The 16,115-nt window shown below is 40.6% G+C and overlaps 1 protein-coding gene across 1 annotated transcript; it reads right to left on the reverse strand.

Annotated features, from left to right (window-relative positions):
• Positions 1-884: 884 nt before the first annotated feature.
• On the reverse strand, positions 885-15,721 carry MCM6 (minichromosome maintenance complex component 6). The gene is made up of 17 exons (XM_076343103.1): positions 15,612-15,721; positions 14,693-14,839; positions 14,015-14,125; positions 13,284-13,533; positions 12,429-12,594; positions 12,197-12,342; positions 11,140-11,290; positions 10,328-10,469; positions 9,189-9,330; positions 8,938-9,045; positions 8,168-8,323; positions 6,961-7,089; positions 5,713-5,874; positions 4,441-4,576; positions 3,992-4,159; positions 2,922-3,061; positions 885-2,310 (listed from the first exon to the last, which is right to left on the reverse strand). The coding sequence occupies exons 1-17, from the start codon at positions 15,719-15,721 to the stop codon at positions 2,197-2,199; spliced, it is 2,478 nt and encodes an 825-aa protein (XP_076199218.1). The 3' UTR covers positions 885-2,196.
• Between the last annotated feature and the right edge of the window lie 394 nt (positions 15,722-16,115).

A 16,115-nucleotide genomic window follows, 5' to 3' on the forward strand; every position in this document is an offset into this window, starting at 1 on the left:
CCACTTGGATAAGTGGCTATTACGTGAATTCAGGCAGCAGCAACAATGTGTGTCCTCATGCCTGATAACATCAAGGAATTCGAATATCATTTTATTGCTTTCCAAAGTACTCCTTCCTTCAGCCTTGAAAACACATGCTTTCTCAGCAGGGTGGACACATATGGATCACCTACCTGAACTGCTGCAGGGAAGAGATAACTCAACATTTCTACATCCAAATACAGCAAAACTGAAGAGCTGAGAACATTTGCTGCCTAAACACAGAACATGTTTAAATCAACTAAACACAAAATTCTACATTACTATATTGAAAATCAGTTCCATCTCTGAGTTTATTTCCTTTAATAACCAGCTTTTTGTCTAAAGCACACCAGGAATCATCTGGGCAACTTATTTCTCTGTCAAGCAATATTAAGTTACAGTAGAGAACGTCTCTCAACATTTGCTGTTACTCAAAGAGCCAATCTTATAGCTTATACAGCGATTGTAATTTGTGTACTTTGACCCTGTTTGATTCCCAGGTGACTATTTTTTTTAGGAAGCCTTGAAAAGCTTGCTGAAACATTGTGCTTACTGTTCTGAAAAACTATGTATGCTCTTTTTTTCCCCCTCATTTGACTAACAAGTTTGAATAGGAGCTTTACAGCACCACCTGCTGCTTATTTTTCAGTAGAGCAGTGTTAACTCAGAACACCCCTCCTAGCCTATGAAGCATACAGAACTGGGGAAAGAGAAGCAGAAAAAATACTTTCTCCCATGTGAAGAATATTTATTATCAAACAAAGACTGGGGAGGGGAGAGGGAAACACATAATGAAGTACAAGCATCTTCCTATCCTTATTTTGAAAGTAAATTAACAATATAGAATAACAAGAAACTGTTGGTGCAGGTGGGTGGCAATTTTTAATGAAATGTGGCATTTGCCAAGATGCAGTTTATGAAAGAAATTAGGGGAGAGAAGTTATTGCAGTTAGAGTTAGCGAGTTAGTGCCCAGTGATGCGGTAGTGTTGTTGGTGACAAATATTTATGATTCCTTCCATTCCTTAAATATAGCTGTTATCTTTAATGATATGCTTAGACAGACCAAGGCATATCATCTCCCCAGAGCTGGGAGAGACTAACAGCAAAAAGACGACTGTCTTACAAACCAGGTCCATTTCTGGACCTGCTTCAGAAACAGTTATTTCACACTATTTGTACTTAAAATATATAGCTTTGGTATCTTTCATGCTATTACAAATGTTTCTTAGGTGCTGGTATCAGGTGAACAAGACAAATATTCAGGTATTTTTAATTCTTAATAGATTATTTAATAATCCCATAGCATACAGCAAATAATTGAGAACAACAGAAATTTAAGTAAAATTTTCTTATAGAAAAAGCTACAAACAAGTTTACAAATATAGCCTTAAAAATCCCTCACAAATGATGGCAGCTTTCAATTCACTTACAAGTCAAGACATTCATCAAGATGGGGGTTTCTGACCTCCTGACTTAAAGCCTTGCTTTGGGCTTGGCTATTTTCAATTTTCTGTTTTACATATGCAACAGGAGCATACGCATCTTTAGTCCATCTAAAAAGAAAGAGAAGCAATCAAAGCTTCTCATTATCCATTACTGGAAGTTAAAAAAACTTCTTAAAAAGCAGCATCTGTCACCCAGGAAATTTAATCTTTCTTAAGACATTAAACATTTAGATGGCTGTTTTTTCAGCCTCAAAGCATAGGCATAGAAAATAGCAATCCCACATATGAGTGACAACAAATCCACCCCCAGACATCTCCAGACATTTAATGATCTTTTATTTACGTTAGTAAGAAAAACAGTAAAAACCTATAGCATAAAAAGTCTACTACATACAATAGAAGAACAATGCAAAATTCCTCTCATTTAAAACAGAAGCATCTACATAGCTTGATGCTGAAAAGAGCTACTGAACGATTCTCCTCTGCATCTGGATGATGGCATTGAAACCCAGAATTAATAACAAAACTAATAGATAAGTGTGTCATTTAAAAACTTTCCAGGTATGCTCAGCGTAAATGAGCAATCATATATTACTAACCGCACATTGGCGCATTCCACAGTAAAGCATTCATAGCAATTTAAGATGTTAGCTATACAGCAACCCTTGCAAGAAAAGAATGCATTTTCCAACATGTAACGAGTCAGCTCTACAATCCAGTTCTCAGCCCTTAGTCTTCCAGCAGATAGTTTGGGTTGACAACCAGGTATGGATCTTCATCAAAAGTCTCCTCTTCTCTGGATCCTCTCAGTCCTGACTGGGACAGTTCTATCAGAATGTGGTCCTGCAACAGACAAAAACTTGTATTCAAACGAGAACTTTTTGAAAGGCATCTCCTTTTTATACTGGTAGCACCTTTTACTGAGGAATTATTTAAGCCTCTTAATTGTGAACTCCCTCTTTAACAGGTTCTTAGTTTTAACAATTACGTTCAGTAGAAATCTCTTATATGTTGTATGCTTTCTGGGAACACTTCAATCTAGTGGTTTTGTACCTTTAGGAGTGAGAAGTATTTTATATTTTCATACTTTTTCCTCCAAACTGCCCTAGTGCCCCCATGCCTTAAAACTATCCATTGAATAAAGTGTTGTTTGTATTTCTGTATCCTAATGTGTAACTAACACTATAGAAATACAGAAAAATATCACTTACACTTCTATAGGGAGATAATATGGTGCTTTGAACTTTTACTTATACACATCTCTAATTTATTTCAGTGTTTTCTCTATAATTATTTTTAACAGGTATTAAATAAAGAAGGCATTTATACTGCATCAGTCAATAACACGGAAGCACAAAACATTTCTCAAATTAGGAATGTATTCTTTTAAAAATGAATCATTGCACTATATAAGTTAAACCCCTTTTTCACTATCCACACATTTCTATACATACGTAATGCGTAAGTCGGTGAATGACTCTCTCTATGATCTTCTTTTTATTTATTAGTTCTTCTTCAGATTCTATTTCAGATTCAATTTCCTTTAGATACCAATTAATAAGTTCACTCTTCTTTAATGATGAATCATCCTCTTCTGCAAAGAAAATAATTTGCATAAACACAGCAGTAATAAGATACCATTCAAACCGTAAGAGAAAAGGATTTCTATGTTAACATTTACAACGCTGAAGAGAGAAACATGCTTTTTAAGATGTTTAAGAAACATCAGACTTTCTTCTGTTTCTTAAATCATCATGTTTTGTACAGGAGACTGTTGTATCATGGTTTAATTAGAGATATTTAGATTGAGAATTGAAGCTTTCAGTTCTATACATCCAAGTGGCTTACAAATTAAATGAGCAGCCTAGCAACACATCAGCCTTCAGCTTCAAGAAAAAGCAGTTGTAAGGACTTGTACAACATTCCTCTAAGTAAGGGCAAAAGAAAATCACTGTCACACAAAGCTGAAGAAGTCATCCTTCTACATATACTCAACATTTTGAACAGACACTGTAGTCTCCACACCCTTCCAAAAACTTCATCGCATTGGTGTATGCTATGAGACAACTGCTGCATTTCATTACAGGAGTAGCCTCACTGCAACTGAAATATTTCATCTCCCCAAGAAATGATGCAGCCATTTGGCGCATACTGGTTAAGTATATACTTTAGGCTGTGGTTGCTGGCATACATTAAAGCTCTTGCTACAGTTTTCATTGCTGCTGACTCTTCTATAGCCAGGTTAAACTAGCATATGCTACAAATCCCTTTCTGGATCTGCTCTGTTGACATGCTCCTCGACTTAGCAAATTTTCACAAATGACTAAGACACCAGAGCTAGAAAGTCCAAGAAGTCATATTTGTATCATCAGATGTAGTATTTAGCATGTGTACAGGTTCACACCTGACCTAACAAGTTTGGTGTCTCAGCAGGAGTGAAAATCCCAAGTGCAACAGCATGAGATGTAGTAACAGCTGCTCCCTGAACTCAGGATCTGCCATCTTCTAATAAACAAATTCTTACCTTCCTCTGCTTTCCTGAGGTGCAGCACCAGGAGATTAGAAATTCGTCGATACTCAGAGAAGCCCAGTCTAAGAGAAGCTTTGGGTGCAGCATCCTTGTTCGTGTCCTCAGAATGGCCATTGATCCCATTCACAAGACCATTGACCCCAGCCGGAGCTTCTGCCTGACCTGTTTGGATACATGCCCAGGTTTAAATCTGTAACTTTCTGTAACAGTCTTTTAACTGTTTAATACTCTGAGCCACTGAAAAGTGTTGCATTGACCAACCAGGTGAGTGGACCCACAAGGAGGCTGAAGAAGTAAGGGAGTTAAGAACAGGAGTCAAGATTCTTAGACCTTATTAGGTGAGAAATAGGTGAGAAACTGAAGAGAAGCATGTACTCAAACAAGATAAGCTGTAAAGGCTGGAAGTACTTTCCCTTTGAAAAAATTCTCTACAAGTAATTTACCATTGACTCCATCTTGGTCCTCTTGATCCTCCATTTGCTGTTCATCATCCTGGTCTAAATTGATGTCAGGAGTCTCAACTCGAATGATGGACTTATTTAAAAGCCTGAAAGCTTCCTTCACGTGTTTTGGGTGAACCTGGGGAAGATTTGAAAAAGCATGTATTAAATAAGCATGGTGGCTCTTCTAGTGTTAAAAGCTTTTTTTCCCAATAGCTCCAGAAACTCACCTCTGACTCTGACGAAGGGTCTTTCTACCCATCTCACCTGATTAATCCTAAGCAGTAAAGACTCTGCAAGTCAAATTATATCCCACTACAAGTACTCTGAGTTCACACAAGGTTATGGAGGGAATAAGCAGCCTGATGAATCTTTCAGGCTTTAGTGATCATGTGGAGTCAATAAATTTTTACTTAAGCCAAGAACATTTTGAAGAAAGATCAGTGGAGCAAGAAACATGAAAGAAATGGGTCTGAACAGAAACAATATGGGGAAAAAAAAAAAAGATGTAATTAATGAGACTCTCTTCCGGAACTGAAAAACAAAAACTGGAAAAATCACCTCCAGCTGAGCCATAAGCTAAAAGCTATGTTTCTTTATAAGCTAAATTTAATTAAAAAGAACCCAATGGGTGTCCTTCTTACACAACCAGTGAGCAAGTTTCTATTACTGCATGTGTCACATAACCCCTAATCAACATTTCAAAAGGCCTGCTGAGTTTTAAAGCAGGGACTAGATGGGTAGTAGTCATACTACAGCTAATAGCCATAACACAATAAACATTTCAACACTGGTTGATGTGAGGAGGAGCTCAGATCACAAATACAGGTACTCTTAGGGAGGTTCAGATACTTTGATGAACTTTGGCTTTTTAGATTGCAGATGGAAGAGAGCTGTGAGAGATTACAAACTATGCAAGATGAGGAGAGACACTACCAACAGCCCTGGCTGATACTAATAGATGATTGTTCTTCCTATTTGTCATGATTTGACAGGTAACAGGCTGAGAGTGCTGATACAACTGTAATGCAAAAACATGCATGTTCTCAGTGTGGACCAGCTGATCTCGGTTTCACAAGACATACCTTAAAAACAGTATTTCTGGCACACAAATTCAGACCGAGTATGACCACATCACAGGTGAACACATGATCCAAGCTCTCCTTCTCACCCACAGGATTTAAATATGTACAATACCATAGTCAAATAGCAAAGCCAGAACTCCCACAACATTTATATAAACATTTATACAAACTTTCATCAAAAACCTGATACCTCATCACAGCAGTGCATACGGGCCATAGCTTCAGACAGCCGAATCATGCTTTCCAACTGTCGCACCGTGATTCTCCAGGATGACTTTGTCACTCCAGAGCCATCACGCTGCCGTAGTCGTTTATATTGCTCCACTATAAAGTCCTCAGACTCCTTAGATATCTTTGTGACATAAGACAGCATGACAGTTTACCATGTTAAAAGTATTAAAGTTTTTTATTCTTGCATTAGATTGGCAGTTCCCAGACTTTTCTGTACTAGCTACTGCTTTTCTCTGAGATATTCTATGCTATACACACACTATACATAAATATAATGACAATCGTACGATGTTAAAATTATATTGTAATAATGATTACAGTAACAATGATATTAAAATAAGTACATTGACACATTAATTATTTTACAACAGATTTTTGATCATTTCTATTTTTCTGTTCCACCGACTTGCTTCCAGGCATAATTCATGTCTGTCTCTGCTGGACTGTTCTATGTTTATTTACCCTTCATTCTGCACGCAAACACACACACAAGCATACACTCCATATACTAACACTGACTACATCTTTGTGTACATGCTTTTTAGCCTGAGTCTATCTGCACATACACAGATAACTCCCCACCACATGGAAATGAAATGGGAGTTTTCAAAACTCTGTAAGGGATGGTGTCCTCTTCTTCCATTTGAGAAGAACTACATTAGAAGAAGAACTGAAAAATCTAACACACAGCCCATCCAAGCTGCTAGTTGGATAGACCACAAAAATTTGTACTTAGAGCAGTTTCCCATGTTCTGTATTTTACCACAAAGAAAGCAAAGAAATATCCCTTTTAAAATAAAGACAAACAAACTGTTTGATTAAGCAGTAAGTCAATAAAATACAAAAATCTCTGCAGCAGCCACGTTGAATAACCCATGCCCTTGAGGTATGAGAAAGCTATGAAATGACCCCTCAGTTGTTCTAGACAGAGGTTAAGAACTGCCACCAAAGCAGTTAAGACTACTGATTATAACAGTCTCAGCTGGGCTGGCTGGGTTTCTGGAGTTAAAAAAAAAAAAAAAAAAAAAAAAAGAGTACATGGCTCCAAATATGCTATGTTTCTAGATAATAACTGAGTTTATTACTCCTTTCTTGAGAGAACACTACACTAAGTGTCTTTGCATTTGCCGGAAAAAAGCATGCTACAGGGTGACTGTTCCTTTGGACCTCCTCATACAGAACAACTTACACAGGAAAGTAGAATTACCTTTGGTTTAAACTGTCTTGCAAACAGCAGGTACCTTCTGATATCATCTAATGAATAGACACGATCAACAGATTCTTCTACTCTGGAATGAAGATCCACTATGCGTCTGGCAATGGCGTAATCTGTAACCTGGGATATTATTGCTGTGTCAGATCACTTTCACAACATCAGCCAAATATGAAAACAACAGCTATATTCTTCCTTCCCATTACCCTCCCTCACTTGCACTCCTTGTGGCAGAGCTAGTCCTTCCAGAAGCCAGACTCTCTGCCAGAAGATCCAGGAGAATGCCCTGGAGGTTTTTAATACAAGGAAACATAGCAGAGAAGGGATAAAAGGCAATTTTAGGATTTATAACCTCTTGGAACTCTCCTGGGTTACAAGTTAGCCATAGAACAGGCAGAAAGCAGCACTTCGCAGCGTGGGAACTGCTTTCTTCCTTTTCAGCCTACTCTGTCTCTTTCATCAGTCCCTTCTCAATTAGATAATCACTCTGAGCAAAACCGTGGAGAGAATAGCGCTGAACCAACATTAATCTCTCTACCTCATGCGTTCCCAAGGCGAATGCCACATAGACAGGTGGTAGCAGTCTTAGCCTTAGTGACCAGCGATTTGTAAAAATGACTAATGGTGTTAAGTTTGCAGGTCAAATCACTACAAGATGAAAAGGCAGTATCCTTGTATTCAGCAGAGCATGTTCAAATTTGTACTGCCAGCTTTTAACTTCGCAGAGAGAGAAGAAAAGCAGAAGCAAGACACTCTCATGAGATCAGCTTCACCTAAAATTGCAGAGGGCCACCAAGATGGTCAGAGGGCAGGAGCACATGATGTATGAGGAGAGGCTGAAAGAGCTGGGTCTGTTCAGCTTGAAAAGAAAGCAACTGCCTCATTGGCGAGTATAGATGTGATGGAGCCAGGTTGTTCTTAGAAGTACAGATTGACAAGCGGCAACCAACACAAACTGAACCATGAGAAATTCTGATTAGATATAAAGGTTATTATTATTTTTTAAACACGTGAGAGTTGGCAAGCATTGCAGCAGACGCCTAGAGAGGCTGCAGAATCTCCATCCTTGGAGATACTCAAAACTCACCTGGTCAAGGTCTTGGCAACCTGTTCTCAATGATCTGCTTTGAGCGTAAGATTAGACTAGAGACCTCCAGAGGTCTTTTCTGACATAAATTATTCTACAATTCCTTAAAATTACCTCATTACATTCATCCACAAGGATGAAGAAGAGATCAAAGCGAGACATGATGGGAGCTGACAGGTTTATATTCTGTTTCAGTGACTTGGATCTGTCATAGCGCCCGCCAACTGGGTTTGCTGCAGCCAAAATGGAGGTCCTGGCATTCAGAGTAGCCTGACAATGAAAAAAAAACCCAAAACCTTTTAAAAAAAAGAAGATTGGTATCTGTGACCACTTACTAAACCAACTCCTGGCAATTCAAATGGGTCAGCACAACACCTTTTAGATGGGAGTTTCAATGGAGGTGTTAAAACAATCACTCCTCCAAAGAGCCCAACCTCTTCTAACCAGCCCTTTCTAACCAGGTCTCTGCCCCAAGACACAGTTTGATGAATCAATATTTTAACATGGTCACACTCTTGCCAACAATACTGAAACAAGCCCTTAAAACTGCTTTTCACAACACCCTGTTTTTAACAGAGCAAATACACACTTTACTTCTACAAACACACACAAAACTATACCCTCTTTTGGGGTTGCTTCAAGGTTAGGGTTTTCCCATTTTCTGTTTCCTGTCCACTACTATCTCTTTTCTTCTTTCAGTAACATTTCTGATCTTTTTGGGGTATGTGGCACAGAAACTTTGCAGGCAAGTGATCTCTGTCCGGCCACAGTGAGGCAGCTGCAGAGCTGACACAAAAATCTGACAGACGACGCTAGATCAGTACATATAACAAACAGTCAGGCGATCGTACAGACTACACAACCAGAGGAATAGCACAAGCTACCTTTACTCCTGCTTTAGTAATGGATATAGTCTGCTGCTCCATTGCTTCATGAATGGCTACTTGATCCCGCACGTCCATTTTGTCAAATTCATCAATGCAACAGACCCCCTGCAGCGGAAGAATAAAAAATAAAAAGTCACCCAAATTAAATCACTTTTGGAAAAAAAGTGTCATTAAGACAATTTGGGGCTCTTTGTCATTAATTAAAACCATTCCAGGGATGCAGGAACATCTCTAGTTCCTGGACTCACATTATCAGCCAGCATCAGTGCTCCAGCTTCAATGACAAATTCATGAGACTCTTCATCTTTTACAACAGCCGCTGTTAGACCAGCAGCACTGGAGGCTTTTCCGCTGGTATATACAGCACGAGGACTGAACTCATCCACATGCCTATGGAGAGAAGTAACAGTGAGGAACAAACTTAAAAAGTCAGATTAAAACCTGCAGAAACAAAATAACTGTAATGCAGTGCTGCTTTCAACCTCTCAGGCCAGGACTTTTCCTTCCTTCAGGAAGCAAGTAATATTTAGCTAGGCCCTCCCACCTCTAATGATGTTTGAGCAGGCCTTGGAAACTGATCCTTATCTAACTGCAGTCTATCACAGGTCTGTTATTCACCCGTGGTTACACCCGCAGAAAAAATAATCCAGACCTCCTCCCACAAGTTTTCTGCTGACTTCACAAGCTAACATAGCTCCTTACGGGTCAGGTAAATGTCAGCACAAGGGAACAAATGGCTTCATAGCAGGAAGCAGCGAGACTGACCACAGGCAGCCTAAGACAGATTTTGTGGTGCCTCTACATTTCTGAGTTGCAGTGTATGCTGCAAGGACCTCAGCTTCGTGGAGAACAATGCAGAGGTAAATGAATGGCATGATAAAATAAAACCATATTAAATAGAATTTCCAATAAAAAAACATTGTAATATAAGATGTAGCATAAAACATAATTATTTTTCAGGGCTAATAGTTGTCTATTTGTCCAAAGTGTTGGGACCTATCAATTTAGACTAAGCTAAAAATAGGGGGGGGAAAAAAAAAAAAAAAAAAAATCATTATTTCATCTGTCTATGATATTTTAACATGTGCAATAAATTTTGTCTTTTTAATATTAAATGTCTTTTGAAAATATTTGGAAATTCATACTTTCATAACTACCTAAAGAACAAAAAAAAGTCTTAATTCATTCTTTGTTATTACCACAGGGGCTTGTTGAGTTTGCTTCAGCCCTGTTCAAATACTTCAACCACATCCAAACAATTCCTGGAAAATATTCTTAAATATTTTACTTCCCTTTCCTCTGTTAACATAGAAAAGGCACAGTACACATTTATAGCTCTAGTCACACTGGACAATATTTAAATACTGAGTTTTAATGAGATGCTTACTTTAGAAATTGACTCTTGGCTGTACTTGGATCACCAACAACACAAACGTTGATGTCCCCACGCAATGAAGTGCCTTCTGAAGTGGTCTTAGGAACTCCTCCAAAAAGCATCAGCAGGACCCCACGTTTCACTTCATCATTACCTGTCCCAGAAAAGACATGCGACTAAAAATCCAAAGAAAACACCACATTTTTCCTATTTAAAAAAAAACTTCAGCCCACTAGAATATTAGAGCATTTGGGCACATCTGCTCAGAATTTACCTATTTGCTAAACATCCACTAAAACTGCTTTTTTGTGCTTGATACAGTTTCAGGGAAGAATGAGTCAGAAAGCGGCTGAATTCCTTTATGTTACAGTGGCTCAGAGTATGGACCAAATTAGCTGATCAAACTTTTCAGACATAACCAACATAAGTCCTCAAACTAGCTCTGAGCCAGAAACAACTGCAAACATACACACACACATGCATGCACAACAGCATACAAATATTTGGAACCCTTAAATCTTTTGAAGGAAGTCCATATAAAATAGAGCTTATATCCAACTGTCAGCTGTAGGGTTTAGTGGCAGATCACCCAGTAGCAAAACCAACCATTTTGACCAGTCTTGCAGGCCTTAATGATTAAACACAGCAAGTACTCAGGAAATAGATTCTCCTTTTCTAGCATAACCAGTGCTGGAGGGGAGAGTTTGTGGCAGTTGGCATAGGGCTTTCAAGCTTTCCCAAAATGGCACTACACGGACAGCAAAAAGAATTAATATTTTCACAAGTGAAATCTTCCCTCTCTGAGGCAACAACTGGACTCTTACCATGGATAGTGGGGAAGAGGCTGGTGCACAGATTATGGTAAAGGTTCTTATCTTGGCTCATTTCAAAAACCTTTTCCCACTCTTTCACAGACATTTGGTTTTTAATGCTTTCTGCAGTCTGTTCTTCATCTCGGAGCTCTTTTCCACCGAACTAAAACAAATGAAATATAAAAAAAAAATTAAAAGTAATAAAAGTAATAACACGGTCACTACTGAATGTGAGTACTGCAGACAGGAGGTTACAAAAACTTGCTCTGTAAGCTGAATGGGAGGAACACATTCAGAAAAGCTGACCTTAGGCTAAGGAAGCTCATCACCTTATACCTTTAAAAACCAATAGACAATTTCCTAGGGGGCAAAATCAATGGAGTGCAACTTCAGTTAGTGAGAAAAACCCAGGAGAGATGCTTGTCCAGAGATTAAAAAGAGAGTAAACCAGTATGGCTTCCTTTGGCTAAAATTTGCCTGTGTAAGCATTCTTCATTAGCTGGAATTTACAAGAACTTTCATTACTCTGGAATGAGGCAGGAAACTTCTACATCCAGAAAATAACAGATGCTATTTTTATCCTATGTGACGGTGAAGCTGCTAGCAGAATTATAGATTAAAATATCATACCATGCTAAAACCCAGCCACAGTCAGTATTACTTATTATGTTGTAGTAACATCCCAAGATGTTATGTGATAAACCAGAGGGAACAAGAAGGATCGCCGTTTTCCCTGTGACAAAATGAAGCAATAGGATTTCCTGGAGGAAAAGGAAATGCTGCGGAAATGGATGAAAGCTGAATGGAAATAAATGGACCAGTTAGCTCTTCAGAATAAATTGATAATATTGGCAAATAATCACATCTGTGAAAACTGCTATGAACAATAAACACAAGAAAAAAACCTTGCTATGTAAATCCAATCAGAATATAAAGACAGTCAAATGCACAGAAAGGTGGTACACATACATATTTAAAGCTTTACCCATTCCCTCTCCCTAATTTGAAGTAAAACCATACAGAGCAGAAATCATCAATACTTTTAAATCTATTTTCTTTCCAGACTCACCCGTGGATTTGTTGGTGCAACATAACAAGCTAGAAAGACTAGCTTATATGACAGCTCTCTGACTCCAAGGGCACGAAGTCCTCGGATGCCTTCGGTTTCATAGCCCTCTGTCCCGCTCACCCGTGAGCCTGTTTCTGCACGCACCCCTGCCATTAGAGTGGGAGTCAGAACAGCAGTTCCCAGAACAAGCAGGAGGGACATGTCATCGAGGTCATGCGCGGTAGCAACAAACCTGGTGTTGAGAGCTGGGACACATCAGGCACGACAATCAGTGACCCTGTGAAGTCACATTTGTCACCTGCCTGAGCAGACTCCACTGCTTCTGCACGCAAGATGACTTCCACGCTGCGAGGAATGCTACCACGTGGCAGCTCGGCCTGTGTCTCCTGAATGCGAACCTGGGGAGGGAGACAATACTAAGCACTTAGCAGATGTCACCAAATTTGAAACTGCTTCAAAAGCTAAGCTGCTAATAAATATAGTAAGTAGCATTTGATTGCTGCCATCTATGCAAATCATGAAATTCCTCTTACAATAAGACAAACAACCAAAAATCCCTTCACTAATCAGTACCTAAGGAGTCTTGGAGAAACTTAGGAGGACACACAGGGGCCACAATGACAATTCTGAGGGCTAGGAAAAGCAACTTGGAGTCCAGTTAACGTGACTGACACAAAATATTATTGCAGAGTGTGAAGTGCTGACGATTTGGCAGGGTAAATCAACCTGGAAGAGCAAAACGCTGCAGATATTGAAAGACACCTCTTTTCATACTCACATAAAACAACTTCCCATGATATACCTGCAACATGAGACTAACAATGGCTCGAATATGTGGGTTTTCAGTGGCTTACTTAGACAATAAAAGTCACGCAACAAAACTGCTTTGATGCTGTTCATAATTTCCCATGCTTAAATATAAGCCTTCCATAGACAGAAAGAAACTATTTGCAGAAATTCCAGTGCCTTTTCTTGATGTTGACAGAACCAAATCAACTGTCTTCAATGTGTAGCAGTACAAACAACACCTTTCAACTACCGGAGGAACATCATTGTTTGTTGTCATCCCCCAACCTCACCACCGTACCTTTTGGAAATCAACAAATCTAGATTTGTTTGTGTCCAGCAAGAATCTCCTTCTGTTGGCACAGACTGGGTTTCTGCAGATGTTTGGCTGCGTGTATTTAAATTGCTGTTCCACATCTTTAATCACTGTTTGGCAGTCCAGGCACATGAAAGTTCCACTTACAAGCTCAGGATGGACTGGGTGGGTACGTACTACCTGTCCACTGATACGCATCAGTGAGCCAATTTTTGCTGATGTCAGTTCTCGAATTCTGTTTAAAACAGAAATTCATAAGGATTAAATTCTCGAGTTGACGTTTTTAGGCCCAGGGTACTACCCAAGTACTAAGATGCAACATAGTTTCATTCAGTCTGTGACTGAAGGACAGTTGTAACAGATAAAAGAAACAGTTACCAGAATATAGTCTCATTTTATGATTTTACACAAACTTTTAGATTAATACTAAAGGTCAAACCAATGCAAAAGTTACTTCACTGGTACTTCAAAAGCAACATATTCTAAATAATTTTTTTAAATTAGAGGAGTTACATTTGTTTGTGGAATATGATGAATGTAAGTATCTGAGTATGATTCACAAATGAAAAACTGTTTCAAAAAACATCCTGCACAAGATCAGGAAACTTCCTCACAATTGTACTGGTCAACTGTACATTTCACACTATATAACCAAAACATTTTCAGTATGCTTTGACACTTTTTTCCAGTTGTAAAATGCACAATAATCATCTTACTTGTGTCTGGTAGGTAGATCTTGGAATGCAACATAAAAGTCCTTGTTTGAAGGAACATTTCCATGGTCTCTGGCAAAAGTCTTTACTGCTCGGCAGAGGTAAGGGTAAACCCTAAAATACGGACAATAAGTTCAAATTTTATAGAAGCTATCAAAATGCCTTCTTTGTTTTAGACTACATCAAAGGCTTGTGTCATACATTTCCAGGTTCTCTTTTACTGCCACATTATGTAAGAACACACAAAAGCTAATCTAAATACGCTAAATATGGGATTACTGTATAATAATACCATTTGCTTTATTGTCTGAAAATGGACTTTTTTAAGTCTCATTTTATGACACTTTTATCGTTATATTAAGAAGTAGATCCTCAAAATAAGCGACTGGTTCAATAAAATATTTTCAGAGTAAGTAGTTCTAGAGTTTATTCTGTATTCCCATACTGACCATCTACTTCTTTACCACAATAAATGTAATTGCCTAGTTAACTAATGGTTTCCAGAGAGGAATCCGTTAAGAAATAACTTTTGATCCAGTAAAAAAAAAAAAATTCTTAAATTCTTAAGTGTTTTCAGGATACAGAAAGCAGATAAACCTCTCGGTTTTTACATAACACATAAGACGTTATGGGCCTGAGACCACAGTGTTGCTCAGCTCTCAGGTAATCTCTACACTTTACCTGTAAAATTCTTCCTGAACAGTGGTAGAGAGCTGCTGATTGAACTGCTCCAAATCTGCAAAGCTTACAATCAGTGTGTTGCGCTCTGGCCGAATCAGTTCTTCAGCATCATGCAAGTATTTGACCTCCCCATCGCTGTTCTGGAACCTGAAAGTGATTCAAGAAAACGTTTCACAGTTACATATCAGGCTGCAGTTGAATACTTCTGTATTCAGGAGAGAAAAAGAAAAGGATGACACAGGTTACGGAGTGTGCAAGAGAACGACGGCGTCCCACAGTCCCTTGCAAACGTCTTTTCCAACAATGTTTCTCCTTCCGCCCCCCTTGCTACATCCGTTCAATGAACGCCCCAGCACAGACGCACTGGATCTGCACTTCGTACAGCTGGTTTGCCACACAGAATTTTATTTGTGGCTTAACAATGACTCTGCACCAGCAAAACGGGGTTTGTTTTGTGTTCCTCAAGGTGATGTTAATGGTTTCCTTGTTTGCTACTGAAGGGTCCCTCGGGAGACAAAACGTAGGGAGTCAGATGTATTAAGGTGTAACGACCACGCCGCAAAAAGGATTTTCAACCCGGCTGTCACAAAACTTTGTTAAAAGTGGCCAAACGCACCTAAAATAAATGACCCATCGAAAGCTGCTTGGGAAGGATTTTGCCAACCAAGGGAGCACCACGCTCCCTTCCTACGCCCCTCGCGAGGCGGACACCTCACGGCAGAGCAGTGCCCCAGCGGCGGGCCCAGACGATAGGAGAGCTTTTCTGACTGAAACACGAGGGACCGGGGCGACAGGCCCTGACAGGATCTCACCCTCGCCAAATGGCGGCCCCCTCTGCGAGACGCTCGCGGCTCGCCGCGGCCCGCCGCCTCCTGACGGCTCTGCCCGCCCGCCGTCAGGCCCGGCCCCTCTCACTCACTCCTCTAAGAAGTCCTGGAACAACTTCTGGCACTTCTCGGCCACCTCATCGCGGAGCTGCTGGTGCTGCTGCGCCGCGCCCGCGTCCCCCGCCGCCACCGCCAGGTCCATCCCAGCCGCTGCCGCCGCCGCCGCCGCCCCAGCCCCCAACCCGGCCCCGCAAGCCGTTCGCGCCGCAGCGCACCCCACGTGCGCCGCCCTGCCGCCGCGCCGGCCAATCGGCGGCCGCCGGCCCACAGAGCCCCGCCCCGCCGCCCCCGCTCCCCCTTCCCTCACGGACGTTTTCGCGCCAAAGGCGAGGGGCGCGCCGGAGCTGAGGGCGGGGCTCGCGCCGTGGCTGTCGCGCGGGGCGGCCGTTGAGGGGCCGTCGGCCGTCGGCCGGCCGAGCCCGGGGGGGGGGCGGCAGGAGGCGGGTTCCTGCCCCGGGGAGGGGAAGGTGTAGAGAGCGTAAATTCCGGCCGCGGCAAGGCTCGGCACCGTGCGGGTGTGAGGGGGCGGTGGCGGG

The sequence above is a fragment of the Aptenodytes patagonicus genome, chromosome 6, assembly GCF_965638725.1.
Source record: "Aptenodytes patagonicus chromosome 6, bAptPat1.pri.cur, whole genome shotgun sequence".
Classification (NCBI taxonomy): domain Eukaryota; kingdom Metazoa; phylum Chordata; class Aves; order Sphenisciformes; family Spheniscidae; genus Aptenodytes; species Aptenodytes patagonicus.